The 23,474-nt window shown below is 42.5% G+C and overlaps 1 protein-coding gene across 1 annotated transcript in view; it reads left to right on the top strand.

Annotated features, from left to right (window-relative positions):
* FLT4 (fms related receptor tyrosine kinase 4) overlaps window positions 1-10,333 on the top strand; it is a 126,355-nt gene extending 116,022 nt beyond the window's left edge. Inside the window, exons 27-30 of the mRNA XM_063120850.1 lie at window positions 1,852-1,991; window positions 3,606-3,726; window positions 6,559-6,644; window positions 9,104-10,333. Coding sequence (XP_062976920.1) covers window positions 1,852-1,991; window positions 3,606-3,726; window positions 6,559-6,644; window positions 9,104-9,323 — 567 coding nt within the window. The 3' untranslated portion in view covers window positions 9,324-10,333. The remainder of the gene's footprint in view (window positions 1-1,851; window positions 1,992-3,605; window positions 3,727-6,558; window positions 6,645-9,103) is intronic.
* The last annotated feature ends 13,141 nt before the right edge of the window (window positions 10,334-23,474 follow it).

Genomic DNA, 23,474 nt, shown 5'->3' with positions numbered 1-23,474 from the left:
TTTGATTATAGATAGGCCCCATACAATTAATGCTGTGAATCTCAGAAGGTTTTAAACAGTGTCTGGGCTTATGAAATATATAAAACTACTTGCAGTTAAAGAGAGAGAGAGAGAGAGAGTCTTTATAAGGTCACATTATTTAGATGCATCAGCTCAAGCAATATTCATTCTGTGGGTGGTCCATTGACTTTTGGGCTCTGTCAAGTTCTTCTTCTATAGCAAAAGAAAACCATTCCTGTACGTCAGTGGTGCAGAACCTCTGCCCCAGGGGCCAAATCTGGCCCTCTTAGGGGTCCACAGAAGGCCACACACCCTTTTCCCTAACCTCCAATCATTTCATGGTTTCCCAGCTTTTGTCCACTTTTCCCCTATCCTAAAAGGTTGAAATGCCTCTCCTAAGGCCTAGTTACTAGAAATAAGAACTTTAAGTTAAAATATGCTGGTATTTTTGGTATTTTGGCCCCATCCCCTTTTGCCTTCGACTCCACTCACCACTGGGATATTTATTTATTTATTTATTTTATTTATTTATTTATTACATTTTTATACCGCCCAATAGCCGAAGCTCTCTGGGCAGTTCACAAAAATTAAAACCATCATAAAACAACCAACAAGTTAAAAATACAAATACAAAATACAATATAAAAAGCACAACCAGGATAAAACCACGCAGCAAAATTGATATAGGTTAAAATACAGAGTTAAAACAGTATAATTTAAATTTAAGTTAAAATTAAGTGTTAAAATACTGAGTGAATAAAAAGGTCTTCAGCTGGCGACGAAAGGAGTACAGTGTAGGCGCCAGGCGGACCTCTCTGGGGAGCTCGTTCCACAACCGGGGTGCCACAGCGGAGAAAGCCCTCCTCCTAGTAGCCACCTGCCTCACATCTCGGGATGTGGCTCCCGAGAGCTTCTCCCTAATGGGATCCAGCCATTGGGCTGAAAGAGGTTCTGCAGGCCTTCGGGTATGTGGTCTGGTATAGGTGACTTATATCAAATTTCAGAGAGGTTTCTCCATCCTTCCCCACCTCCTGCTTTGCCTTAGTACTTTTGTAATGTTACTTGGAATAAAAGTGCCCCGAAGCTTGAAATCAGAAACTTGCCCAATAGAATATATCTCATTGTTTGTTTGTGTGTCTTGTACCCTGGGAACAACATCATATAGATGGGTGAAGTGTATTAAACTGCATGGAGCTGGTGCAGCTTGCAAGCAGTTAAATGGGATGAATGGTAGCAGAGAATGTCGCTGGCACATCTAACCTCTGCTAGTTAGGAGATGCTGGAAACGGTTAAGACATTGTGTTACTCTCTGACCCTGTTCAGATGACACGCTAAGCCACAGTGGTTAAACTTTTTGAGCTAGACATTGGGGCCATTCAGAAGACACCTTAAACCATGGCTTTAACCATGGTGAATAAGCCTTTTTGCTTTATTCACCATGGTTAAACCCATGGTTTAAGGTGTCTTCTGAACAGGGCCATTATGGCTTAGCGTGTCGTGACCATCCCTAACCCTGCTGGTTTAAACACGTTCACTAACCATTTGCTGCAAAAGGGGTTAGCGGCTTAACCATGGCTTAGGGTGTCATCTGAACAGGCCCTTTGAGAGAGAATTATTTGATTTACTTACTTTCCCCATGAAATGCCCTTATCCGTTATCCCTCACAAGTGTGTGTCTGCACAGCCGTATACAATCACCCATTAGAAATTCTACAGACACACATTTGGCAGGGGTTTTCCCTGAAGGTGAAAAGAAAACATTGAAAAGGTGTATTCATTCCCACTTGCTGCTTCCTTCTTGTAAAGCCTTCTCTTTCCCTTGCTCATGAGCATTTATCTACATTCCCATCAGGAGGGGAAGGATTACATCCCACTGAATGACTCTCAGAGCTCTGAAGACGACGGCTTCTCCCAGGTGGCCTCTTCTGTCCAGCAGAACTCTGATGAAGAGGAATTTGATGTGAGGATACACTGCCACAATATAGCAGCACGGTACGTCTCTGCTGAGTCCTGGGAAACATGACAGGAAGAAGAGCCTAGCAAAGAACTGTCCAACGCCCAAACCCTAATTTTTAGAAAGCCCGTGTATCTATTTCACGGGATCAACGGTTTCTGTAGCATTAGGCTATGAGGAACATCTCAGTATTTTCTAGTGTCAAGTAAGGGAGCCTTTATGCCAGCCTTGGTGCCCTCCAGATGTTTTATTTATTTATTTATTTATTTATTTATTTATTACGTTTCTATGCCGCCCAATAGCCGGAGCTCTCTGGGCGGTTCACAAAAATTAAAACCAAAGTGTAAAACAACAGTATAAAACCATAATATAAAATACAATATAAAAGCTCAACCAGATAAATTTTAGACTGCAAGCCCCAACACATCTGCCAGGTATCAGGTTGGGGAACACTGCTTTACGGTCTTCCTATGAGCCAAATCAGGTTAGTTATGATGTACAGTTTTGCAGCTGAGGAGCAGCACGGGCTGAATGTGCCCCTCATCCCTTTCCCCAAGATGCATGTTTAAGGCCTCACTTGATGTTGCATGCAGAGGCCTGCCACCTTCCCCTCATGTTTTGCTTTTTATTATTAATGGATCAGCCTTGAGGAGCCTGTGATCAGAAGAGGAAGACTGACTTGGGAGAAGTAGTGTTCAGACTTTTCCTGCTCACGAGGAAAAGATGCTGATTTTGAACAGGACAGTGGGTGTTTTTTTAAGAACCCTCTCCTCTTGTTGCACTTCCATTGTCATCACTGCCTCTCAAGGCTGCTTTTCATTTAAAAACACAGGAGCATAAGAAGCTGCCTCATGTAGCTCTGCAGGGCCTCAGGCATTTCATATTGGCTGCCACCTAATCCTTGTCTTAACTGGGGATGCCAGGGATTGAACCTGCATCCTTCTGCATGCAAAGCAGGTGTTCCACCACTGAGCTACGGTTCTCCCCCATGCCACACAAACATTGGGATAGTGTTATGCACATGTCTAGGTTGTAATGTCTAGTTTGGCTCTTGAGTTATCCTTGCAGATTGGCGCATTTGTTTGAATGTAGTAACATACAGCAGGCAGCAGAATTCATCTTCTGCCACAGGGGATATGTGATGGTCTTGCTGGGGGTGGAAACTTTCTCTTCCTAGGTCATCCGCATAGATCCTGTCACTTCGCAACTCCAGGTTGCAGGCAAATATGATGCAGCAATTTCCTTTTGTTTTGTTTTGTAATTGGGGGTACCAACCATAACCAGCTCAATAAACCAGGACAATAAACCCAATAACCAGGACAATGAAGCCCAGGGGAAGGTCTTGATTGTCCTACAGGACCTGGGTCATGTGTATACCATCCAGGCATGAATAAAGCAAAATGTGTTGGTTTATTCTAATCTACACACACACACACACCCCAAAACCGGGCAAAGGGTTCCATAGAAACAGAGGACAGAAACATCCATGGATGAAATCTTGGATATGGGAAGTAGCTGGGAATTGCAGTTCAACACATCTGGAAGGGACCAGCTTGGGGGACAGCTGGCATACAGTGAAGATTCCCTTACTTGAAGCAAATGTCCCAACATCGTCTCCTCTGACTTACTGCTTACTTCATTTCCTATCCCAGATACTACAACTGCGTGTCTTTCCCTGGCTGTTTGACTGGTGGGAATCAGATCAGGTGTCCATCCAGAATAAAGACTTTTGAAGAATTTCCTATGACACAAACCATGTATAAAGCACATCCGGTGAGTAGATGAAGACTGTATGGTGACAGGAGGAAAGAGAAAAAAACATCATCTCCATCTGTTCTAATCTGTCACTGCAATCTAAAGACTTATCCAGAAGATCAATATCCAGAAGATAACCCAACTGCCTTTTCCACCGTAGTGCAATACTCACAACACTTTACATCTGAAGCCAGGTGTGCTGGTGGGTCTAGGGAAGTCTTCAAAATATAGAATATAGGCGTTATCCGGGCCTCATTATATTGAGCCAGACACATCCCAAATGGCAGTTGTGCTTGCAACAATAGTACCTGCTTGGGGGGGGGGACCACAAATTTTCCAAGGAAAGGTGTATTGTGGTTTCAGTCTTGGGAAAATGTAATATCCTTGCAACAACAACCCTCAGAAGGAAATAGCTGAGTCCACTGGAGAAGAGGGTTACAATACTGCCACCTCTGCTCCTAGCATGGCTGACATAGGCAATAGTCAAGCTGATCATTAGCAGTGAACACACACCCCTGACTTCCTCCAGACAGTCTTTTGATTTGCTGGACACCCTCAGGGAAAGGGGAACTGGACTAATTATTTCTGGCTCTCAACTTCTTATTTTTATCTTTTTTTATAATTTATTATATTCATTTTTACATTCATATATTATACATTAGAAGTTTCATATACAGAATCCAAACAAAACAAAATCAGCTGGGAATTGTCATCTACTAGAACATTACTAGAGTTTAACTGTAGGCATTAATTGCATTCAAATTAAAATCTTTACATCTTTTGTTCACATCCAATAGCAGATCATAGAATCATAGAATCATAGAATAGCAGAGTTGGAAGGGGCCTACAAGGCCATCGAGTCCAACCCCCTGCTCAATGCAGGAATCCACCCTAAAGCATCCCTGACAGATGGTTGTCCAGCTGCCTCTTGAAGGCCTCTAGTGTGGGAGAGCCCACAACCTCCCTAGGTAGCTGATCTTTAAGTGAGATCTTTAAGTGAGAGCCAAAATCCCTAGATCTTTAAGTGAGAGCCAAAAAAGACAGGATAATGGTTGATTATCTTTAAAAATTAACAATAAAATAGCCACAATAGCATTTAACATCAATAGATTTTAAAATTAACAAAGATATAAAGTAGTGCCAATTGCAGAAATATCTTTGTAAGCTTCCCCCTTCAGTCAGGCTATAACAGGGAGAAACAGTTATACCTATCAATGCCTAAATTATATAGACAATGAAAGGGTACCAGGCATTGGAAAAATGAGCAGGTCTTAGACTTCCATCTCTCAGACGAGCATATTCGGTTAACTTGGTAAATTCTGCTACTCTCCAGACTTTGCACAGCCATTCTTTTAGTGTGGGGATAGCATTACTCCTCCAGTTTCTGGCAACCAAAATCCTGGCAGCAATCAAGAGATTCTGGATCATTTCTCTATATATGGGGTCTATCTGTTCCTCCACGTAACCATGCAAGACTGTTAGAGGGTCACAGGATATAGAAATATGTGTAAATGTAGATATTGCACATACAATTCCCCCCCCCCCCAGAAATGGTTGATCAGAGGGCAATCCCACCAAATATGCATAAAATTAGCTTTATCAATTCCACATCGCCAACACTGATCTTCACAGTTCTTGTAAATATGACTTAGTCGGTTGAGGATCAGATAGTATTGGAATAGTATTTTATAATGGTTCTTTTTCATGTTAACTCAGAAGTTGCAGCTAGTGCAAAATGCAGCAGCTTGACTACATAACACCGGTCTTAAAGGAATTGCAATGACTGCTTTCACGCTTCCAGTCCGAATTCAAGGTGTTGATAATGACGTTTAAAGCCCTAAATGGCTTGGGACGATACTTGAGGGAGCGCCTCTCCCTATATATGCCTACCCAGGTGCAGTGTGTGTGTGTGTGTGTGTGTGTGTGTGTGTGTGTGTGTGCACGCGCGCGCGCCCGTGCACAGGTGAGGCCCCGTAACCATCACTACTCATCACTGTACGTGGCTCTTACAGACAAAATTTATCCACTCCTCCCAAAGTTCAGTCAGCTCGACAATAAGAATTGTTATGCCGGTGGAAGGCTCAACACATTTCTCCCATGGACTTAGAGAAGAACTATACTTTATCTCCAAACCGGTTTGCTGAGATAATGGCCCTGTTTGCACATAACTGCTGCATTTGGTAGCAATTTGTGGGTTAATTAATTGCAAAGATATGCACCACAAACGAACTGCTTCTGGTTTCCCCAAGTCTGAACTCGGACACTTGGGGCTGTTTGTTGATTAAACAACTCAGAGTTAACCCATGTTTTGTTCTTAGGTTTACTTTGATTTGTTTTATACATAAATAACCCCAAGTGCCTGGGTTTGGATGTCACAGCATACATAGGTTGTTGCTGGAAACCAGAAGCACTCTCACACACCCCACAATTCATGGATTAATTAACCCATGGCAGCCCCAATATGAATGCGAGAGTGGAAGGGGCATTTAAAGTGAAGAATCACAGGGAGGGAGGGTTTCTCAGTGCCTCCTATGACCATCATTTCCCCCCTGCAATGTTTCCTCCCCTGATCCGTTCCTTAACCAGGCATACAGCTGACATGGAGACTGCTGGGGGTGGGGTGGGAATATATTTAAACAAAAGCCTTTGAAGAGGAGAATTGGTGGAGAAGGGAAGAGGTAGGCACCTCCTCCTGCCCGTCCATTTTCATCTGCAGCTGTCCCCCATACCGCCCCACATTTGTTTTGCAATTTCCACCCTTGGGAGGGGTGGCTCATGGTACAAAAGTTTCAGAATGCATTCTCGACAAGCCTGGCTGTTCTAACTCTGCTTGCTTCTGTTTCCTTGCAGGATAATCAGACAGACAGTGGGATGGTTCTGGCGTCTGAGGAGTTTGAGAGGATAGAAAATAGACACAGAAAAGAAGGTGCATTCAGGTACTTCATTGTCTAAGTCTCCTATCTCTGTCTCACAGCCCTTGATAACATATAATACCTGACAGTGCTCTCTGCAGCAAATCTCACTGCAGCCTGTAAATGTGCTGGGAACACAAAAATGCAAGCCCATCCATCCTCTTGTAACCTGCTGCTGGCGGCAGCATTCCTGAAGGCATTTGTAACAAAAAGGGTTGATTGAGCTTAATGGCTTTTGAGTGGAGCCAATTGAATCTGTGCAAGGGGAGTAAAAGAGGAAGCTTCTTACAGAGGGATGAAATACAACTGGAAATGAATGGACTTTTCAGCCAGTCAAGCAACAAATGCAGATTTCTCTCATGGAAACATTTGGTGTGTTTGTTTTTTTAAAAAAATTGCATGTTCCCAGTGCTCAAAGTGCAATATATTGCCATTGGGGGAAATATTATTCTTTCTTCAGCTAGCAGGACAGTTGCAATGCCAAGTGGAATGTGATTGAGTGCCTGCAATAGGCACGTGGTAGACAGTGAACATGACACCACTGATGAGTGTCAACCTTTCTCAACCCCTAACCCAATATTTTCAAACACCCCATCTGGAAGTCTCACAAGACTTGAGATTTCTGGAAGAGGCAGGAAAACCAGTGAGCAGACAGCTTCCCTTCCTCTCCCAGAAGGTACATGTGCTGGCTGCCCTGGCAGGCAATCTGGGTGGGTGGAAGGCATGCAGGTGGGCGGCAGCACCTCTCTCAGGCACCTCCTTGCCGCCCAGGCTGCTTGCTTGGGCAATCGGCTGACTGTGCCTGCCAGCTATGTTTACCACTTCTTGGTCTTGCCGGCCACGTGCACAGGACCAAGGAATGGTGGGTGCAGCCAGTGGGCACAGCCTGCCCACTGCCCAAACAAACAGTCCACATGGGTGGAAGCCACCCGGGAGGCCTGCGAGAGCAGCCGCTTCTTGGTCCCGCTGGCTGCTTGCAGGTGACCAAGAAGCAGTGAGTGCGCCCGTGGAAGGCTGGCCCTGACAGAAGCACATGTGTATGAAGGGTATGTATGTGTGAATGGGATGTATGAAGGGCTGTGTGCTTGGGCTGTAGCCCCAGCCACTGCTAGCATGTGGCCCCAACATGATTCCAAGATGCCCTTGTGGCTGTCAGGGCAGAAAAGGTTCCCCACTACTACACTAAAGCATTGGATGGCTTATGTATAAAATGAGACTGTGCTGGCAAATACCAGCAATATTATCTTGCTCAGAGCAGTGGCCTCCTTTCATTTCATGGAGCTTTTGTTCTATGATGACGATGACGATGACTTTGATGAATGTGAGTTCTTCCTCCCCACATATCCCCCTTATTTGTAAAAGCCAGAAGATAGACTAAACTTCCTCACACTGCTCGAGCCACAATGCTGTCGCTCCACACACCGAAAGAAATTACATGAGGACAGGATATTGTACTAGTGCTGGCAAGGCAGAGACTAATGAGAAAATAACTATATAGAGATTTATTTATTTTAATGAGAACCAAACTGAAACTTCCTCTAGTGTTCAAATGACTTTGCAGCACCATCGTGTGCATGTTTACTCAGAAGTAAGCCCCACTTAGCTTAATGTGTCTTACTTTCTAGCAAGTGTGTTTAGGATTGAACTACCAGCCTGTAAGCCTGATTTACTTATCAAGCTCCAGATTGCAACAGCAGAGTTTGACATAAAAGCATCTTCATGTTCCTGGTTCGCTGCCTTCACCTTCCCATTGGAAAGATGCTCCTTGCTTTTGCCACATAGCTTCTCACATGTGCCAAAATTACCGACCTGCTAAGTTAGGGTTACCATATGAAAAGGAGGACAGGGCTCCTGTATCTTTAACAGTTGCATAGAAAAGGGAATTTCAGCAGGTGTCATTTGTATATATGGAGAACCTGGTGAAATTCCCTCTTCATCACCACAGTTAAAGCTGCAGGAGCTATACTAGAGTGACCAGATTTAAAAGAGGGCAGGGCACCTGCAGCTTTAATTGTTGTGATGAAGAAGAAATTTCACCAGGTTCTTCATATATACAAACGACACCTGCTGAAATTCCCTTTTCAATACAACTGTTAAAGATACAGGAGCCCTGTCCTCCTTTTCATATGGTCATTCTATGCTAAGTGGCTTGTGCTTGTCCTGAGCTTTCTGATGATAAACCATTTTTTTTCTGGGAGATTAATGAGAATATAGGCCCATTTAGAAGACACCTTAAAGCATGGCTTTAACCATGGTGGTTAAGTCAGAAAGGCAGGCTGTGTTCAGAAGACACCTTAAACCACAGCTTTAACCCCGGTGAATAAAGCAAAAACACTTATTCACCATGGTTTAAGGTATCTTTTGAACACGGCCTTCCTTTCTGGCTTAACCACCATGGTTAAAGCCATGGTTTAAGGTGTCTTCTGAACAGGGCCACGGCCTTCCTCAAAACTGAATCCTTGGCTCTCCCTTTTCCTCCACAGCAGTAAAGGATCCAGTCGAAAGGCAGACTCCGTAGCGGATCACTCAGATCTGAGGGCCAGGTGTCGGCCATCCTATCACTCCCAGCTCCGAGGCCAGACTTTTTACAACAGTGAATACGGGGAACTGTCGGAACAGTCGGAGGAAGGCAGCTGCACTCCACCCACCGAGGGCGCCAGCCCCTCCCTCCTTCATGCCTCGTTCTTTTCAGATCAGTACTGAAAGGGAGGGCAGGTTGTGGAGACACCACACCGAGAAGCACCCTTCTCCCTTTGTGCAGCATTGTCCCAGTTCAGTGGAGCCCACATAACCTTCATCCTAGAAGACAACCACGCTAGGGAGCCCCTACGGAGCAGATGGAGAACTCCTTGTATTAAAAGACGGGTGCCGAGCATTTTGACGCAAGACACAATTCTTGCATTTGGCATGAGCACAAATCCTTGATCTGATGCTGGTTGGCGTTGTGGGGGTTGTTTTTTATTAGATCTCAGATGCCATTCTCTGGGTGAAATAGAACTGCCCTGTATGTCTGTGTCGAGAGCTGCAGCCACCACCCAGTATTCAGCCTCCATTCAAATAGTTTGCCGTAATACGCTTTATTTCAGGTCAGATAAAAATAGATGTGTCTTAGCTGAGTTTCTTCCTAATATGCAGCTTTATTTGTTTCTGCTCTCATTTCAACTCAACTAGGAAAAAAAGGGAATCCAATGGATGGATTTGGGCAACGGAAGAGCAGCAGTATTTCCACACTTGGGAGCCCTGCTTCACTTGACATAGACATTTCCTGCAGGCACATCAGTACACATCAATATATTACATGCTTAATTCTTGTATGGTCTCACATGTTTCATTTTTGTTAGACACCAAGATAATCCCAGCCTTCTATAGCTTTTATGCACCATTATTTTTCACACAGCTGTGCTGACATCACTCGCTGCTCCAGGACAAAAAAGAGCCACTTCATCTGTGTTGTTAGAGAATCTGACAGTAACTAATTGTAACAGGGAGAGGTAGAGAAGTATGTGACTTCTAAGGGTATCATCAGACAAGTGTTTTATTGCATGCTCGTTGCTGGGCACTCATGGATTTTCATGGCTCCTATTCATGACATCGTCTGCATCCCACCGCGTCCTGCCCCTTCTAGCCTTCTTTACATGACAAAAAGAGACCCTAGTAAATCCAAATTATTTTTGAGATGAAACTTGCCGCTATCTCCTGCTGTGTGCAGGAGAAGCAGCACAATCAAAACAGCCCACTGAATGAGCCACATGCACGTTGTTTACTTCCTCTTTCAAAAGAGGAAGTAATGAAGGACAAATGCATGGGTGGAGAAGCAGCAGTTAAGAAACATGATTTTCTCTTGTGTGATGACGTTGTAAGAGGCACGTCTAAAGATGGAGAATCACAAACGTGAAGGGCATTTATGTGCCCAGACGAATCTTGAGGAGGGGGGAGGGAGTACTCTGAAACATTTCTCCATAAAGATACTACACTTTCACATTCTATCTTGGCAACCACTTTTAGGGGATCAGAAAATTAGTATCCCCCATGATCCCGTTGTAAAGTGGCCCTTGTGGAAGTGAATGTATCACCATTATACTTAAGCAAATAAATACAACCATTGCTTTTATAGTAATAGAGAAAAACATGATGACTTTCAGAAACTATTTGATGTGGCTCTAGTTGGAATTTGAACTCCATCCCTCTCCATCTCCTTCCCTAGAAGTACCAGTCTCTGCCTCTTAGCCCGTACACACTTACTTGCTCTGCCTAAGGTGTCGTGTCTTACTCCTGAGAGCAAATTTCAAATTTCGCAGTCAGAATAAATATTCCAAAGTTAATTTATGCAGATTTGTCTAATTTGCATTATTTAGTCTGATTCTGGAATTTGGGGGTAATTTCTAGACACATCTGCACACTTGACCTCTACCCAGACACCCCAGGATGGTCAGTCTTTCTGTTTCTAGCTGCAAAGCACTACAATGGTGGGTTTGGGGTTTGGTTTTGTTTTGACATAAATGTGGAATGAATATATGGAACCTTTTGTGTCATTGCTTCCCGATCTACCTTGCCAGCCTTTCTCTCCCTGCTTCGGTTCCGAAGGGACACTGCCACAGGAAAACTTCACAAGAGCATCTGTGAAGGCATTACGAAATGCCTTTGGATCAGCTTGTGAACTTCTCTTTGGAATCCTGTACCCTCCTTGGTGTCACAAGCTCTTACTTTCAACGGTGTCTCCACCTCAAAGGATTTCTGCTTGCAGGCCAGGCTTCTGTTTATAGAACTGATTGTTTTGGTTTGGCTTATTTTATTTTATTTTTCATATCAGGCATATATATTTTTCCAGATTATATTTTTTTTCCTCCATAAGAGGGCTTTATGCATTTACACATTTGTAACTGTCATTGTCCATGCCTTTTCCATGTTGATTTGTACCTTGTGCAAATGCATTTGATGTCTTGTCTTTTTTATTACATTTCTTATCTACACAAGTGTACAGTTGTGTTTTAGTTATTAGTGAAAGGTGCAGAGGGGATAAAGTTAACTTTTCTGTGAGTATATATCTATATATCTATATTTAATAATACTTTTCTGACATCCTCCCCACCGAAAGGAAAACTCAAAATGGTATATAAATGATGTAAAAGGAAAATGTAATTATATACAGAAGCTCTCTTTCCTCGTTCTGTCAGCTGTGTTGCACTGGTTTAGGTAGCCGAGAATTTCACAAACAAAACCAGTTTCAAGTATACAGTTCTCTGTGCCACCCACATGCCAATAAAGTTTCCACTGAGCAATGTAGATACCAGTATGCAAATACACACAAACACACACACACACACACATACACAAGCTGTAAATCACCTCCAATTTAGTCTTTCAGATTGCCGTGCTCCAGAGAGCCTGAAAGGTCACGTTGCTGCTGCCTCACTTGCTTTAGCCTGAATACTGATGCATGATCAAAATTTTAAAATAAGTGACAGTATGAAACCATAGTGAGGTCAGTCTTCTATAAGCATCAATTTGTGACTTGTTTGTCCTGTAGTGCTGTTGTTGGCTTCAATTGATCTTTAATAAGAATGTATTCAGGATTAAATCATTTGAAGGCTACAGCTGCACAGTGCAGGATGTCACATGAAAAATATCCCTTAATGCTAATGTTTGAAGAAGCCACATTCACTAGTTTAAACCTGGAATCCACTTCTATTTTTGTTCTCATGTTTTGCAATACTAAATCAGCAGAAGTACACCCAGTTCCTTAAAATCACTTTTTAAACTCCCATCTTTTCTGTGTTTTGCCCTTGTTTAGCCGTGCAATTTCTATGAATTTTGCATAACTCCTGTTATTAAAAAAAAAAAAGTTTGAAAAGTATATAACAACATACTGACAAACTCTGTAAGGTGTTTTTTTAAAAAAGATAGAGGTACAAAGTGTTGCTCATGCTACAGATAGAAATATAATACCACAAATCCCATTAAATTAATGCAGTACCATAAATGCACCAATAATTTTGAATAGGTTTTTAAAAATAACCAATTAAGAGAGTAAATAACAAAAAAGAGTACATAGTGAGACATTTTGCTCATACTAGGCCGGCTACCCAAAAATGGTCAGTTCTTCCCTTTTTGTGAGATGAGGTAACAGCAAACCCTTTCCTGAAATAAAGAAGCTCACTGTGGTGAGCAGGTTAGCCACGGTCAGATTGACTCATTGCCCACGTTAGGGAGTTCTCAAATAACTTTATAATGGTGGGAAGCCCAGTGCAATTATTTAGGAACTCCCTGGTGTGGATAATCTGTTTATCTGATTTGCTCCCTCACTAAGCTTCTTTACATCTTGTGGTTTTCAAACTTTCTAAATTTCAAACTTTGAGGAACTCTTGCCACCCAAACCTATTTTGATAGTATGTTACTGTTTGCCTTTCAGTGCAATCCTATGCTTGTCTTCTCAGAAGTAAGCCCCTCTGGGTACAATGGGTCTTATTCCCAGGTAAGTGTGTATACAATTGCAGCCTTAGTTGTGTTTTTAACTTCTGTAAATATGTAGTGATAACCTACCATGAGGGTTAAGAATGTCTGAATAAATAGATAAAATATTTGCCAAGAAACTCCTGCACGTCTGACATAGAATCCAACTGCATTGCAGAAAATTCTGAAGCATGTTTCAAGACACATGGGTTCCTGCTTGGCTCTGGCTGGACTGTTGGGCCTCACTGTCGACTGATTGTGGACTGGGGGCATGCCCATGAACACGCCCAAGAGCTATCCTACCTGCGTGCATTGCTGGTTGAGATTGACAGTGGCAGGCAAGCTCTCATTCATGGAATCTTGTTCACCATTACTAATTTTCTCATTGAAGAACCCCTTGTAAACTACATTGAAAAGTCCCTGATAAATGGATTACAGCAGATGGCTGCTACTTGCTGGATCATTTGGTTCTGAGCAACAACTGCATTTAAATTTCAGTTCTGCCGGCCTAAGGATACCAAACCATAACTTTTTGTCCGATAACCCTCCTGATGTTATCCGATGGGTTAAACGGTTGACGCACCCCTTTCACAGTGCTCTTTAGATCGCACCATATCTTGCTATATGTGTAATTCAAGATGCCCACAGAATGTGCAGATTCACTGTCTCCAAAATAGAGGGCTCCCCTGGTTCTCAGTTTTGCTTGTTTCTATTTTGGGACACTAGCAGTTTAAGGATGATTATTGTGTCACTGAAGACATAGTTGAGTTACAGAAAGAAGTAGGAGAATTTGGAGTGGAAGTAAAAGCAAATACTGATGGAACTGCAAAATATAGCATTCGCCTTTTCGTCTTATAATATACCATTGTTAAATGTGTACTTTTAAGTATATGCTATCTTCTGGGTTCAGGGGTTAGTCTTTCACTTTCCTGTTCTTCCCCATGAGATGGATTCTGAATTCCTGTCTATGTTGCCAGGCTTCATCATTCTGCAAAAATATATCTTTTTATGGAGGAATGAGATGGGATAGGACAACCCAGTTCCAGAACTGCTACTTTCCCTTAAGGCAACCATTGACACTATGATTTTATTAGGGACTACATCTGTCTATAGTTCAGATTATACAAATTGTTTGCACACTGTACAATTAGCCTGTGGGTTGTTTGCTTATCTGATATGTAGACTAGGGTGACCATAGGAAAAGGAGGACAGGGCTCTTATATCTTTAACTGTTGTATAGAAAAGGGGAATTTCAGCAGGTGTCATTTGTGTGCATGCAGCACCTGGTGAAATTCCTTCATCACAATAGTTAAAGCTGCAGAAGCCTTGCCCTCTTTAGCTAGAGTGACCAGATACAAAAGAGGGCAGGGCCCCTGCATCTTTAATTATTGTGATGATGAGGGAATTTCACCAGGTGCTACATGCATACAAATGTCACTGAAATTCCCTTTTCTGTACATATGTTAAAGATACAGGACCCCTGTCTTCCTTTTCATATACGCTGTGTTCAGACAACACTTTAGTCAATGGTGGGTTAATAGTCAACTCACAGTTGGTTATTTTGCGGGTACTCCCCTCCCCCCACACACAAAATGTTCCTATACAACTGTGCAGTGGTTGGGGCTGGTGTTGAATGGACTAAGGCCGTTGCTAGACAAGGCGTTAGCCCGGTGTGAGGCCCGGTCTCCCTCCTGTGCATCCAGATGACGCACAGGGGATCCCGGGGTCAGGCCGGGCTAAGTCCTCCCTTAACCCAGGATAACTGGATGTGGTTATGGCTCGGCTTTTCTAGTAGGTCTAGTAGGGTCTGTGGCTTTTCCCAGCTGCTCGCTTACTTGCGAGTAGCCGGGAGAAGCCACAGACTGGGCACAGCGCTCATAGGAGCGCTGTGCCCATCGGGCCGGGGGGGGAATCACAGACGGGGGGCACGGGGGGGCATCAGACATGATGAGCGGGCAGGGGATGGGCATGACGAGCGGGCAGGGGGTGGGCATGATGAGCGGGGACGGGGGACGGGCATGACAAGCAGGCATGGCGAGCAGGGACGGGCATGGCGGACAGGGGAAGAAGGACGGGGACGGGCATGGTGGATGGGGGGAAGAAGGACGGGGACGGGCATGGTGGACGGGGAAGAAGGACGGAGATGGGCATGGCAGACGGGGAAAGAAGGACGGGGATGGGCATGGTGGACGGGGGAAGAAGGAGGGGGACAGGATCTGGTGGACGGGGTGAGGATGAGCGAGCGGGCAGGCGGGGCATCAGGCATTGTGGGGAGGGAAATCGGGCAGGGGGAGCGGGGAACCCTTTATTTTTTTAAAAAAAACTACCTTTTTTGGCGGTGCGCTCCTGCGCACATGGCCCTTTAAGGGGGGAAAAAATGCCTGACATGACGGGGCTTTCCCTTGCCCCGTCGCTTGTTATGTCTGGAAAATGGCGACAGCGCATGCTAGCTGTAGCGCGCCGTCGCCCCTACTCCCCACCGGATTATGTGGTAGGTCTAGCAAGGCCCTAATAGTCAATACAGCATTTGACTGACACAGCCCCTGCCCCTCTCCCCACCCTCCCTCAGTCCTCCAGGTGATATCCCAGCAGCCTCTGCAAGTTGTGCCAGCTGTAGAAGAGCAGCCGCTGTAGTTTGGCCACTCTTGCTCAGGAACTTGGTAGCCAGCCAAAATAGTCCACTCAGCCCTGCAAAACAGTCCACTGAGCCCAACAGACAACACACTAACCAATGGTTGTGCAGATAGTCAACTCTGCAGAGTGTTGGTTATCTTAGTTGGTTACTTTGGGGAAATAGTGAACCATGGGGTGTTTTTTGCTCAACAGACAATACAATAACCAACCGTTGACCACACAACTAACAGTTGACTACTTAAACTACCATTGGTTATCGTGTTGTTTGAACCCAGCCATAGTCACCCTAATGTAGACAACTCCTGAGTTGATGCTAATTCTCAAACATTGCCTCAGTTTCTCTATGAGATATAACTTTTTGTGGCTTTTTATTCAGTGGGTTTCATGATTTGGGGTCATTAAAACCCATAGATTCATAGGGTTTTGAGGTACTCGGAGAATCACTTTGTGCTTTGCATGGACACATGTCTAATCTTAACATGGACTCCAAATCTCAAATAGCACAAACATATAGACACAGCTTTAAATATTACAACAGTGACACAAGCTGAAACCTCAGAAAAAGTGGTTCTAATATCACTGCTCTAGTATCTCCCTTTTTACAGCACTCATTGACCAAGTTCGAAGATGACTTTTATTGGACTAACTGGTGTTTAAAATGCTGGAAGCAAACTTTTGAATTGCACAGAACTGTGCTTTGACATAGAATTTCAAAACAAAATTCAATAAATAAAGTGTGACGTTAACATCAGTATATTACACATAAAGACTCATTACAGTAGAAGGCAAAAGCAGCAGGAATGTTTAGGCTGCTTTTATTGATGGGATATGCTAGGAACCTGTCCCCCACCCACACAGTTCAGGATTCCCCCAAGACCTCTTTGAATGGGCATCATTGGACGAGCATTTTATTACACGCTCGTTTTGGGGCACTCATGGACTTTCACAGGTCCTATTCACGTCGTCTACGTCCCATGCGCCTCCTGGCCCTTCCAGCCTTCTTCACGCGAGAAAAAAAAAGACCCAGGTAAATCCAAATTAATTTTGAGACGGAACTTGCTGCTATCTCCTGCTGTGTGCAGGAGAAGCAGCAGGATCAAAACAGCCCACTGAATGGGCCATGTGCATGTTGTTTACTTCCTCTTTTGAAAGAGGAAGTAATGAGGTGGAGAAGCGACGGTAAGGAAACGTGATTTTTCCGCTGTGTGGTGACACTCCATAACAAAGCACCTGGGTATTGTGCTCCCGTTGGTTTATACTTCCTGAAATAATAATTGTCTGATTGGAGAAAGATAACATTTCCTTATTCAACTAAGACATATGAACAGTCCTCTGGGTGAAAAAAAATACTTCTAGTGTTATTGAAGTTGGCTGGTAAGAATCAAAAATGGTTTGTCAGGCTCCAAATTCACCTTAGGGCAGCGTATGAGCTATTTATAGAGTGTTTATCAAGGACTTGTTAGATCTTAGTTGAGCCCTCTTCTGAGCCAAAGAATTCCTATGTGGTTTTAGAATGACCTCTGCTTTGCACATTCAGTTTTTACATCTTGAAGTACAAGTTTAGCTCAACCTAGACTCTCTACAAAAAGGAAGCAGGAAAAGTTTTTGCTGAAGATCATCTTACAATGCATTCCTAGGAATTGTGAGATGATCCTCTAAAGTAAGCCCCATTGAATTCAATGGGATGTACTCCCAGGTAAATTCATATAGGATTGCAACCAAATTATGCTGCAACTGTAGTATTGCCTTTCACATGATTGTCGGTGGCTGGTGTGACCTATGTATTTTGGAAGTTGCTAGTGCAGAGGACATAGTGCAGATAGTAAAGAAAGCAGGCTGTACTAAAAAAATGAGGCTATTATGAAATGTAGGTTTCTTGCATTGGGAGTGGAGGAAATTAGTCATTAGAGAAAATAGCAGGAACTTGTTCACCTGGGACCTGTAAGAAAGTCAAGGAAAACTTGATAGATTCTGACAAAGGAAAAAACTGAAAGCCACCAAATGATTCTTGTTAACTTCCTGCACAAACAATGAGTAAGGTCAAATTCTGAATAGGTTGAAAACCCAGGTTTATACTTAATAATATTATTGACTCTTAACACATTTTAACCAGCTTTTCATAAACCAAAGCAAACCAATCAAAGAGCGGTAATTGCTTTCTAACCCATTTAGTAACTTTGAACATAAAATCATTAGGCAATGGCAATCCCAAATTCATTAATTAAAAGTAGAAGCATTTGATCTTGCATATATGACACAAGATTGCTTTAGGCTGCAATCTTATACTCACTTACCTTGAATTCAATGGACTTAATTCTGAGTAGGTAAGTACAGGACTGGTGACAATCAACAAATGTCTCAGGAACTCATGAATCACTCATATTTTACCAGACCTACATCTGCTGCACAATAAACTTTCATGACTTAAATCGTATGTTTAGCTCCATTTAATTTGAATAAATGAGATTTATGGAACATAGCCATTCTTGTGCAGAAGAGTTGAAATAAATATTTTTTTCACCATATGTAGATGAAAATGCAAACACACACAGAACCTAAATGCATTCACCCCAATCGAATAGAGGCGGTAGGCAAGTCATCTACTTCTGACCTGGGTCTTTTGCACATGCAAAAAGGTAATGTGAAACCTGTTGTTGAATCCCGCCATCTAATACTCAGGGTTGCATACAGTATTCTTATTGCTGTACCTGTTGTACTGCAGCTTTCATTGCATTGGTCACCAGGCTGAGGTGGGAGAACTCAAACACGCCTCCCCCCCACATTACTCCTTCCAACAAGTAAGCAGTGGTATCAAAGTAGGCAGTTCTAACCATCTGTTTAGCAGCTACACCAAGGTGCTTCTCGGGTACAGCATACTATTAATGATCAGCAAGCGTCAGATATGGGGTTTTGTGAGTCAAAGAGAATTTGTAAAGCTATTTTAGATTTTCAGTGATTGGAAAATATTTGAGGTACCCATGGCTCAGGATCAGGCAGGAACTAAAGGCAGCTGTTTTCTTCTTTTGCATTTAATGTGTTCTCAGCTTGGACATATATGAACCAAGTTTATAATACTATAGATCTCATTTCTTCCTCATCCTTTGCTTCAAGAAAGAAGGTCTCTGGCTCACGATCAATATTTGTCCATTGAGCAGATCGCTAAAAAGAGTGAAGGGATTATAATGTTTCTAATAATATTGCACAGTCATTTTTACTTGTGCCAAATCTTCTAACTTCCTGATATCGGGGCATTTGGGTGCACTCACGTCCCACCAGTGAAAATGATACGAAGGATGAGGCACTGAGAATATGAGCTCATGCAGTCTCAGGAAAAGATGATTAAGTATAAATGCCCCACAGATAGATTCGTGGATGACAAGGTCTTAATGGAAATAATAGCTGTACATGGGGAAAAGGAGAAGGCAGGTGGAATAAGGCATCACAGAAGAAACTAGATCCAAGAGATTGGAGTCTGCCTTCCTTCTCTAGAATGAAGGAGGGGCTAAAGGTAAATAATAGAGAGTGAGGGGACTAAGAATTAAACTATAGACCCCTTCCACTCTTTAATTAAGCTATTGGTTCTTTAATTAAAGGGTGGAAGGAGTCAGTAGTCAGCTTCTTCTGTTCTGTCAATGGTTCTGCCACTGATTTGTGTGTTTATTTCCTGACTAAGGACGTATTATTCTATTAGTCAATTAAAGTGATATAATTAACCCTTACCATTAGACCAATCTGCCTCAGGGAGATGATTTTGGATGTCATGAAATGGCAGCAAATTGTTTTTTAATTTATATCATCATCATCATCATCGAGTTCAGAACTTTCTAAATTGCTAAAAGACCTCTATTAGGATTATGTGCTGCTGGGCTGATAATGTCTTCTTAGGGCTAGTATTGCATGCATGCAGGTGTGCATCCATGCACTTGCTGCTCGTTGAACTTGTCCAGTTGTAAATAAGCAGTGCCGACTCAAGGTTTCTGAGGACCTTTGGGTAAGACATCTTCTATAGTCCTGTCCCCCCAGTGCATCTACCTTCTCACCATCATTGCCACCAACCATTATGGCTCCCCATCCTCTGTCTCATCATTGTTACCACCTGCTTGATTGACAGGCAAAGATCCACTGAGCAAGCAGGCGGTGGCATCTAAGGCTCCTCCTTCTCACCACCACCCTTGTCTGGGCCAGAATGAGAGGCAGGTGAACATGCAGGTTGCAAGGGTGAAGAGGAGGAACAAATCCAGGGGCATCTTTGTCAGTGGGCCCCTGCTGGTTGTGGGCCTTTGGCAGGTGCCCAACCATGCCTACCTATAATGCCAGCTCTGATCATACATCTCTGCCCTGTAAATATTGCCCTGCAACATCCCATGGCTCAATGAAGTATGCATGAAACAACTGCACCTTCCAAAAACGGTAAAACATTAGGTCTAATCCAGCAGAATATCCTAGTGAGCCAAATACAGTGAAAAATCTCTAATATGAACTATTGTGATCTTCATTACATCCTCTAGATATTTAGACTGTATGTTTGCCTCTGTTGTACATATTATAGATAGATTTAATAAATTCTGCATATGGAGGAATTTGCATATAGAGATAGGCAGACTGTTTTTGAGGAGCTGATTTTAGCTCTAGTATTACTGCTTATATCCAGGATACAAGTTGCTATCATGGATGTTTGTTTACATATTTAGAAAGTGACATGCTTCCCAAATCTTTTACTCTTTGCTTTTCACTCACTATTGCAGAAAAGTGAGTACTGTCAACTCTATTGATATGGTGTGAGTTTACTGTACAGCTGAGCTGTCAATAAACCTGCATTCGATCAGGAGATATTATTCACTGTGGAACAACTGTGAAATTTCTCTTCAGCAGTATATTCACATGAACAATTCTAAGCAACTCTGGAGGAGCAAGAAGGCATTTTCTGCATAATGGCATTTATTACTGGTGTCTGAGGCATATAGACTACGTGTTATTTTCCCATCTGGGCTGTAGTTTTGCAACTCATATATGTTGACACAGTCAGTGTTAAGGTAGTGCAAAGTCAGAAAAGAATGCCTGAAGAGATTTTATTTTATTTATTTATTTAAAACATTTCTATCCCACCCTATTTCAATAAGATCTCAGGGTGGTGTACCGATAACAGCATATAGTATAAAAACAGTAAAAATACAAAGCTAAAAACAAACCATAAACCAAGTTAAAACAATATATAATTTAAAAGCAGTAAAACTATTAAAACAGGGTACTTATTTATGTACTTATTTATTTGTAATGCTACATATCTCAATAGAAGAGGCAGCACCTATACTTTTGCAGCAGTCATTATGGGTGCCTTACCATAAATAGTAAATAAATAAATAAATAATAGAACAGAGGAATCAAACGGTGTTATGAACAGAGCTGGCTCCAGATATCAAAGTACTCTAGATATGCCTGGTTAATGCCTTTCCACCATCTCCATCTTCTAACATCTGGAACAGTTTAGGGAAGGTACCATAGTGTAGTGTTAGAACACATGCTTTGAATGCGGAGAGTCCTAGGTTCAATCCCTGGCATATCTAAATTTGGGGTGGATCAACTAACAGGGGTGGATCAACTAACTTTGCCTGAGAGCTTGGAGAACTATTGGCAGTCTGAGTAGACAAATGGATTAGATCAGAGATGGTCTACTTGTCACTGTCCAGATGTTTTTGGACTCCAGATCCCATCAGTTCCAGCTGGCATGACCAATGGTCAAGGATGAATGGCAGTTGCTATCTGGAGGGCCACAGATGGACCATCCCAGGGCTAGATGGACAAATAGTTTGATCTAGTATAAGGCAGCTTATTCCTGATGGGGAAACCTTCCATGCAATCTGAAGAATTGACCTGACAAGCCCTGCTAGACATTACAGCTGGAGCATGGACAGTCCCCCAGATGAACCTTAGAGATAACACATACACTGGCCATCAGTGACTGTAGAACGTAGAGCACTGTATTATTGTTCTATACTCTTCTCTTGTATCTTCAAGTAAAGGCCAATATAAGAGGGTTGGATGAGCTTTCCTGTGAATTAGTAAGGCTGTGGAATACATTTGTCTTAAACATTGCAAAGCCATCTGCCTGTATAAGTAAACTCCTGTCCCTATTCCAGGCATGGAGAGACACAGCGGTAAATATTTCCTGTGAAGGACACTAGTGAAATGTGTACATTTGTCATTTTGTTGCCGCATAGTCCCTTGGGTAGAAGATGAAGAGTTTTGCAAAATGCTTAGAGGCCATTAGTAGAATCATTGTGGTTCATCACCCAGCGTTTCCCAAGCAGGAGAGGGGGGAAATGTGATGTAAAAGCAGAACATTCAGCTACTGCTTCAAAAACATTTCCTGTATTGTATTGACATTTCTATAGAGCTTTTCATAAACGACATCTCTGAGGATTTTACAGATTCACAAGTTACCTGCCTTTGGTGGGCTCCGCAGGTCAAAGCCTGCTCTCACAAGCACACACAATGCACGTTGCATTTGTTGAAAGCCACATATAAGGAGAGAAATTTGGGCTTTGTTAAAGGAAAATGAAACCAGCCAGCACACTTTCTTCTAGATTTCTCACACTGGTGATCTAGTATATCATAACAGCTATATCAGCTGCTCTAAAAGGATGCATTTCACCAAGTTATTTAATACTAATCTTTGCTGACAATGTGGGGCCTCCCATTGCTGCAATCACTCTTGCTAACTAGGAAGAATATATTTCTGCAGAATGGCCAGGCAATTATTTGCTCCAAAACTCAGATATATTCTTCAACAAACACTCAAAAGGTGTATTTAAGCTGTCATATTTATGTCAGTTGTTTTTCCATGAGAAAAATTGGAAAGTTGTTTGCTTTTGAGTTTGCTTTTGGATTGTTTCTGAGGTATTAATTTATAAGAACAGAAATTATGATTTAGAGTGGTTTCATGCATTTTAATTTTATTGATTGTTATTTATTTGGCTTCTTATATCCTGCTTTTTCAAAGCAAAGAGCCTCTACAATGCAGCTTACAATATTAAACTGGTATAAATACAACTAAAACAATTCAATATAGCAAATACAATGAAAAAGACATTTAAAATAGGAATCCAATAAAACAAGACATTTAAAAGGCCTTCCAAAATAGGAATATCTTCAGACCACGAGACTGGGAACTTGGACCACCAAAATAGGAATGCCGTATTTCTTCGATTCTAAGACGCCATCGATTGTAAGACACACACTAATTTCAGTACCACCAATAGAAAAAAAGCTTTGATTCTAATAAACGCAACTGCGATTCTAAGACGCACCCCATTTTTAGAGATGTTTATATGGGGGGGAAGTGCGTCTTAGAATCGAAGAAATATGGTATCTTCAGAACTTGAGACTGGGAACTTGGTGAATCTCCCTGGCCTGAATAGCAAGTTCCATAGTCACAGAATTACCCGTGAGATGTTCCTGTTTCTAATCCCCACCAACCAGATCTTAGTTAATGGAAGGGCCAAGAACAGAATCTCAGATGCAGATCTCAAGGCTCAGATAGGTTCACGGGGCTACGATGTTCACATTATGTCTAAACAAAATGACAACAGTTTTACCACTGTGTCACAGGGAGTGGCTCTTCTGTCAGCAGGGACATGTCACTTCCCTTGTTTTGTACCAGAAGGAACTACATGACAATGTAAATACATAGCCCTAGATTTATTAATCCTTATTACAGCACAGGATCATTCAAGTTAGTAGTTGCAGAATCCCTTCTTAGGGTTCAAAGTA

This window comes from Elgaria multicarinata, chromosome 3 (genome assembly GCF_023053635.1).
Source record: "Elgaria multicarinata webbii isolate HBS135686 ecotype San Diego chromosome 3, rElgMul1.1.pri, whole genome shotgun sequence".
Lineage (NCBI taxonomy): Eukaryota > Metazoa > Chordata > Lepidosauria > Squamata > Anguidae > Elgaria > Elgaria multicarinata.
The sequence above is the reverse complement of the archived record's forward strand: the minus strand, read 5'-3'. Positions and strand labels throughout refer to the sequence as shown.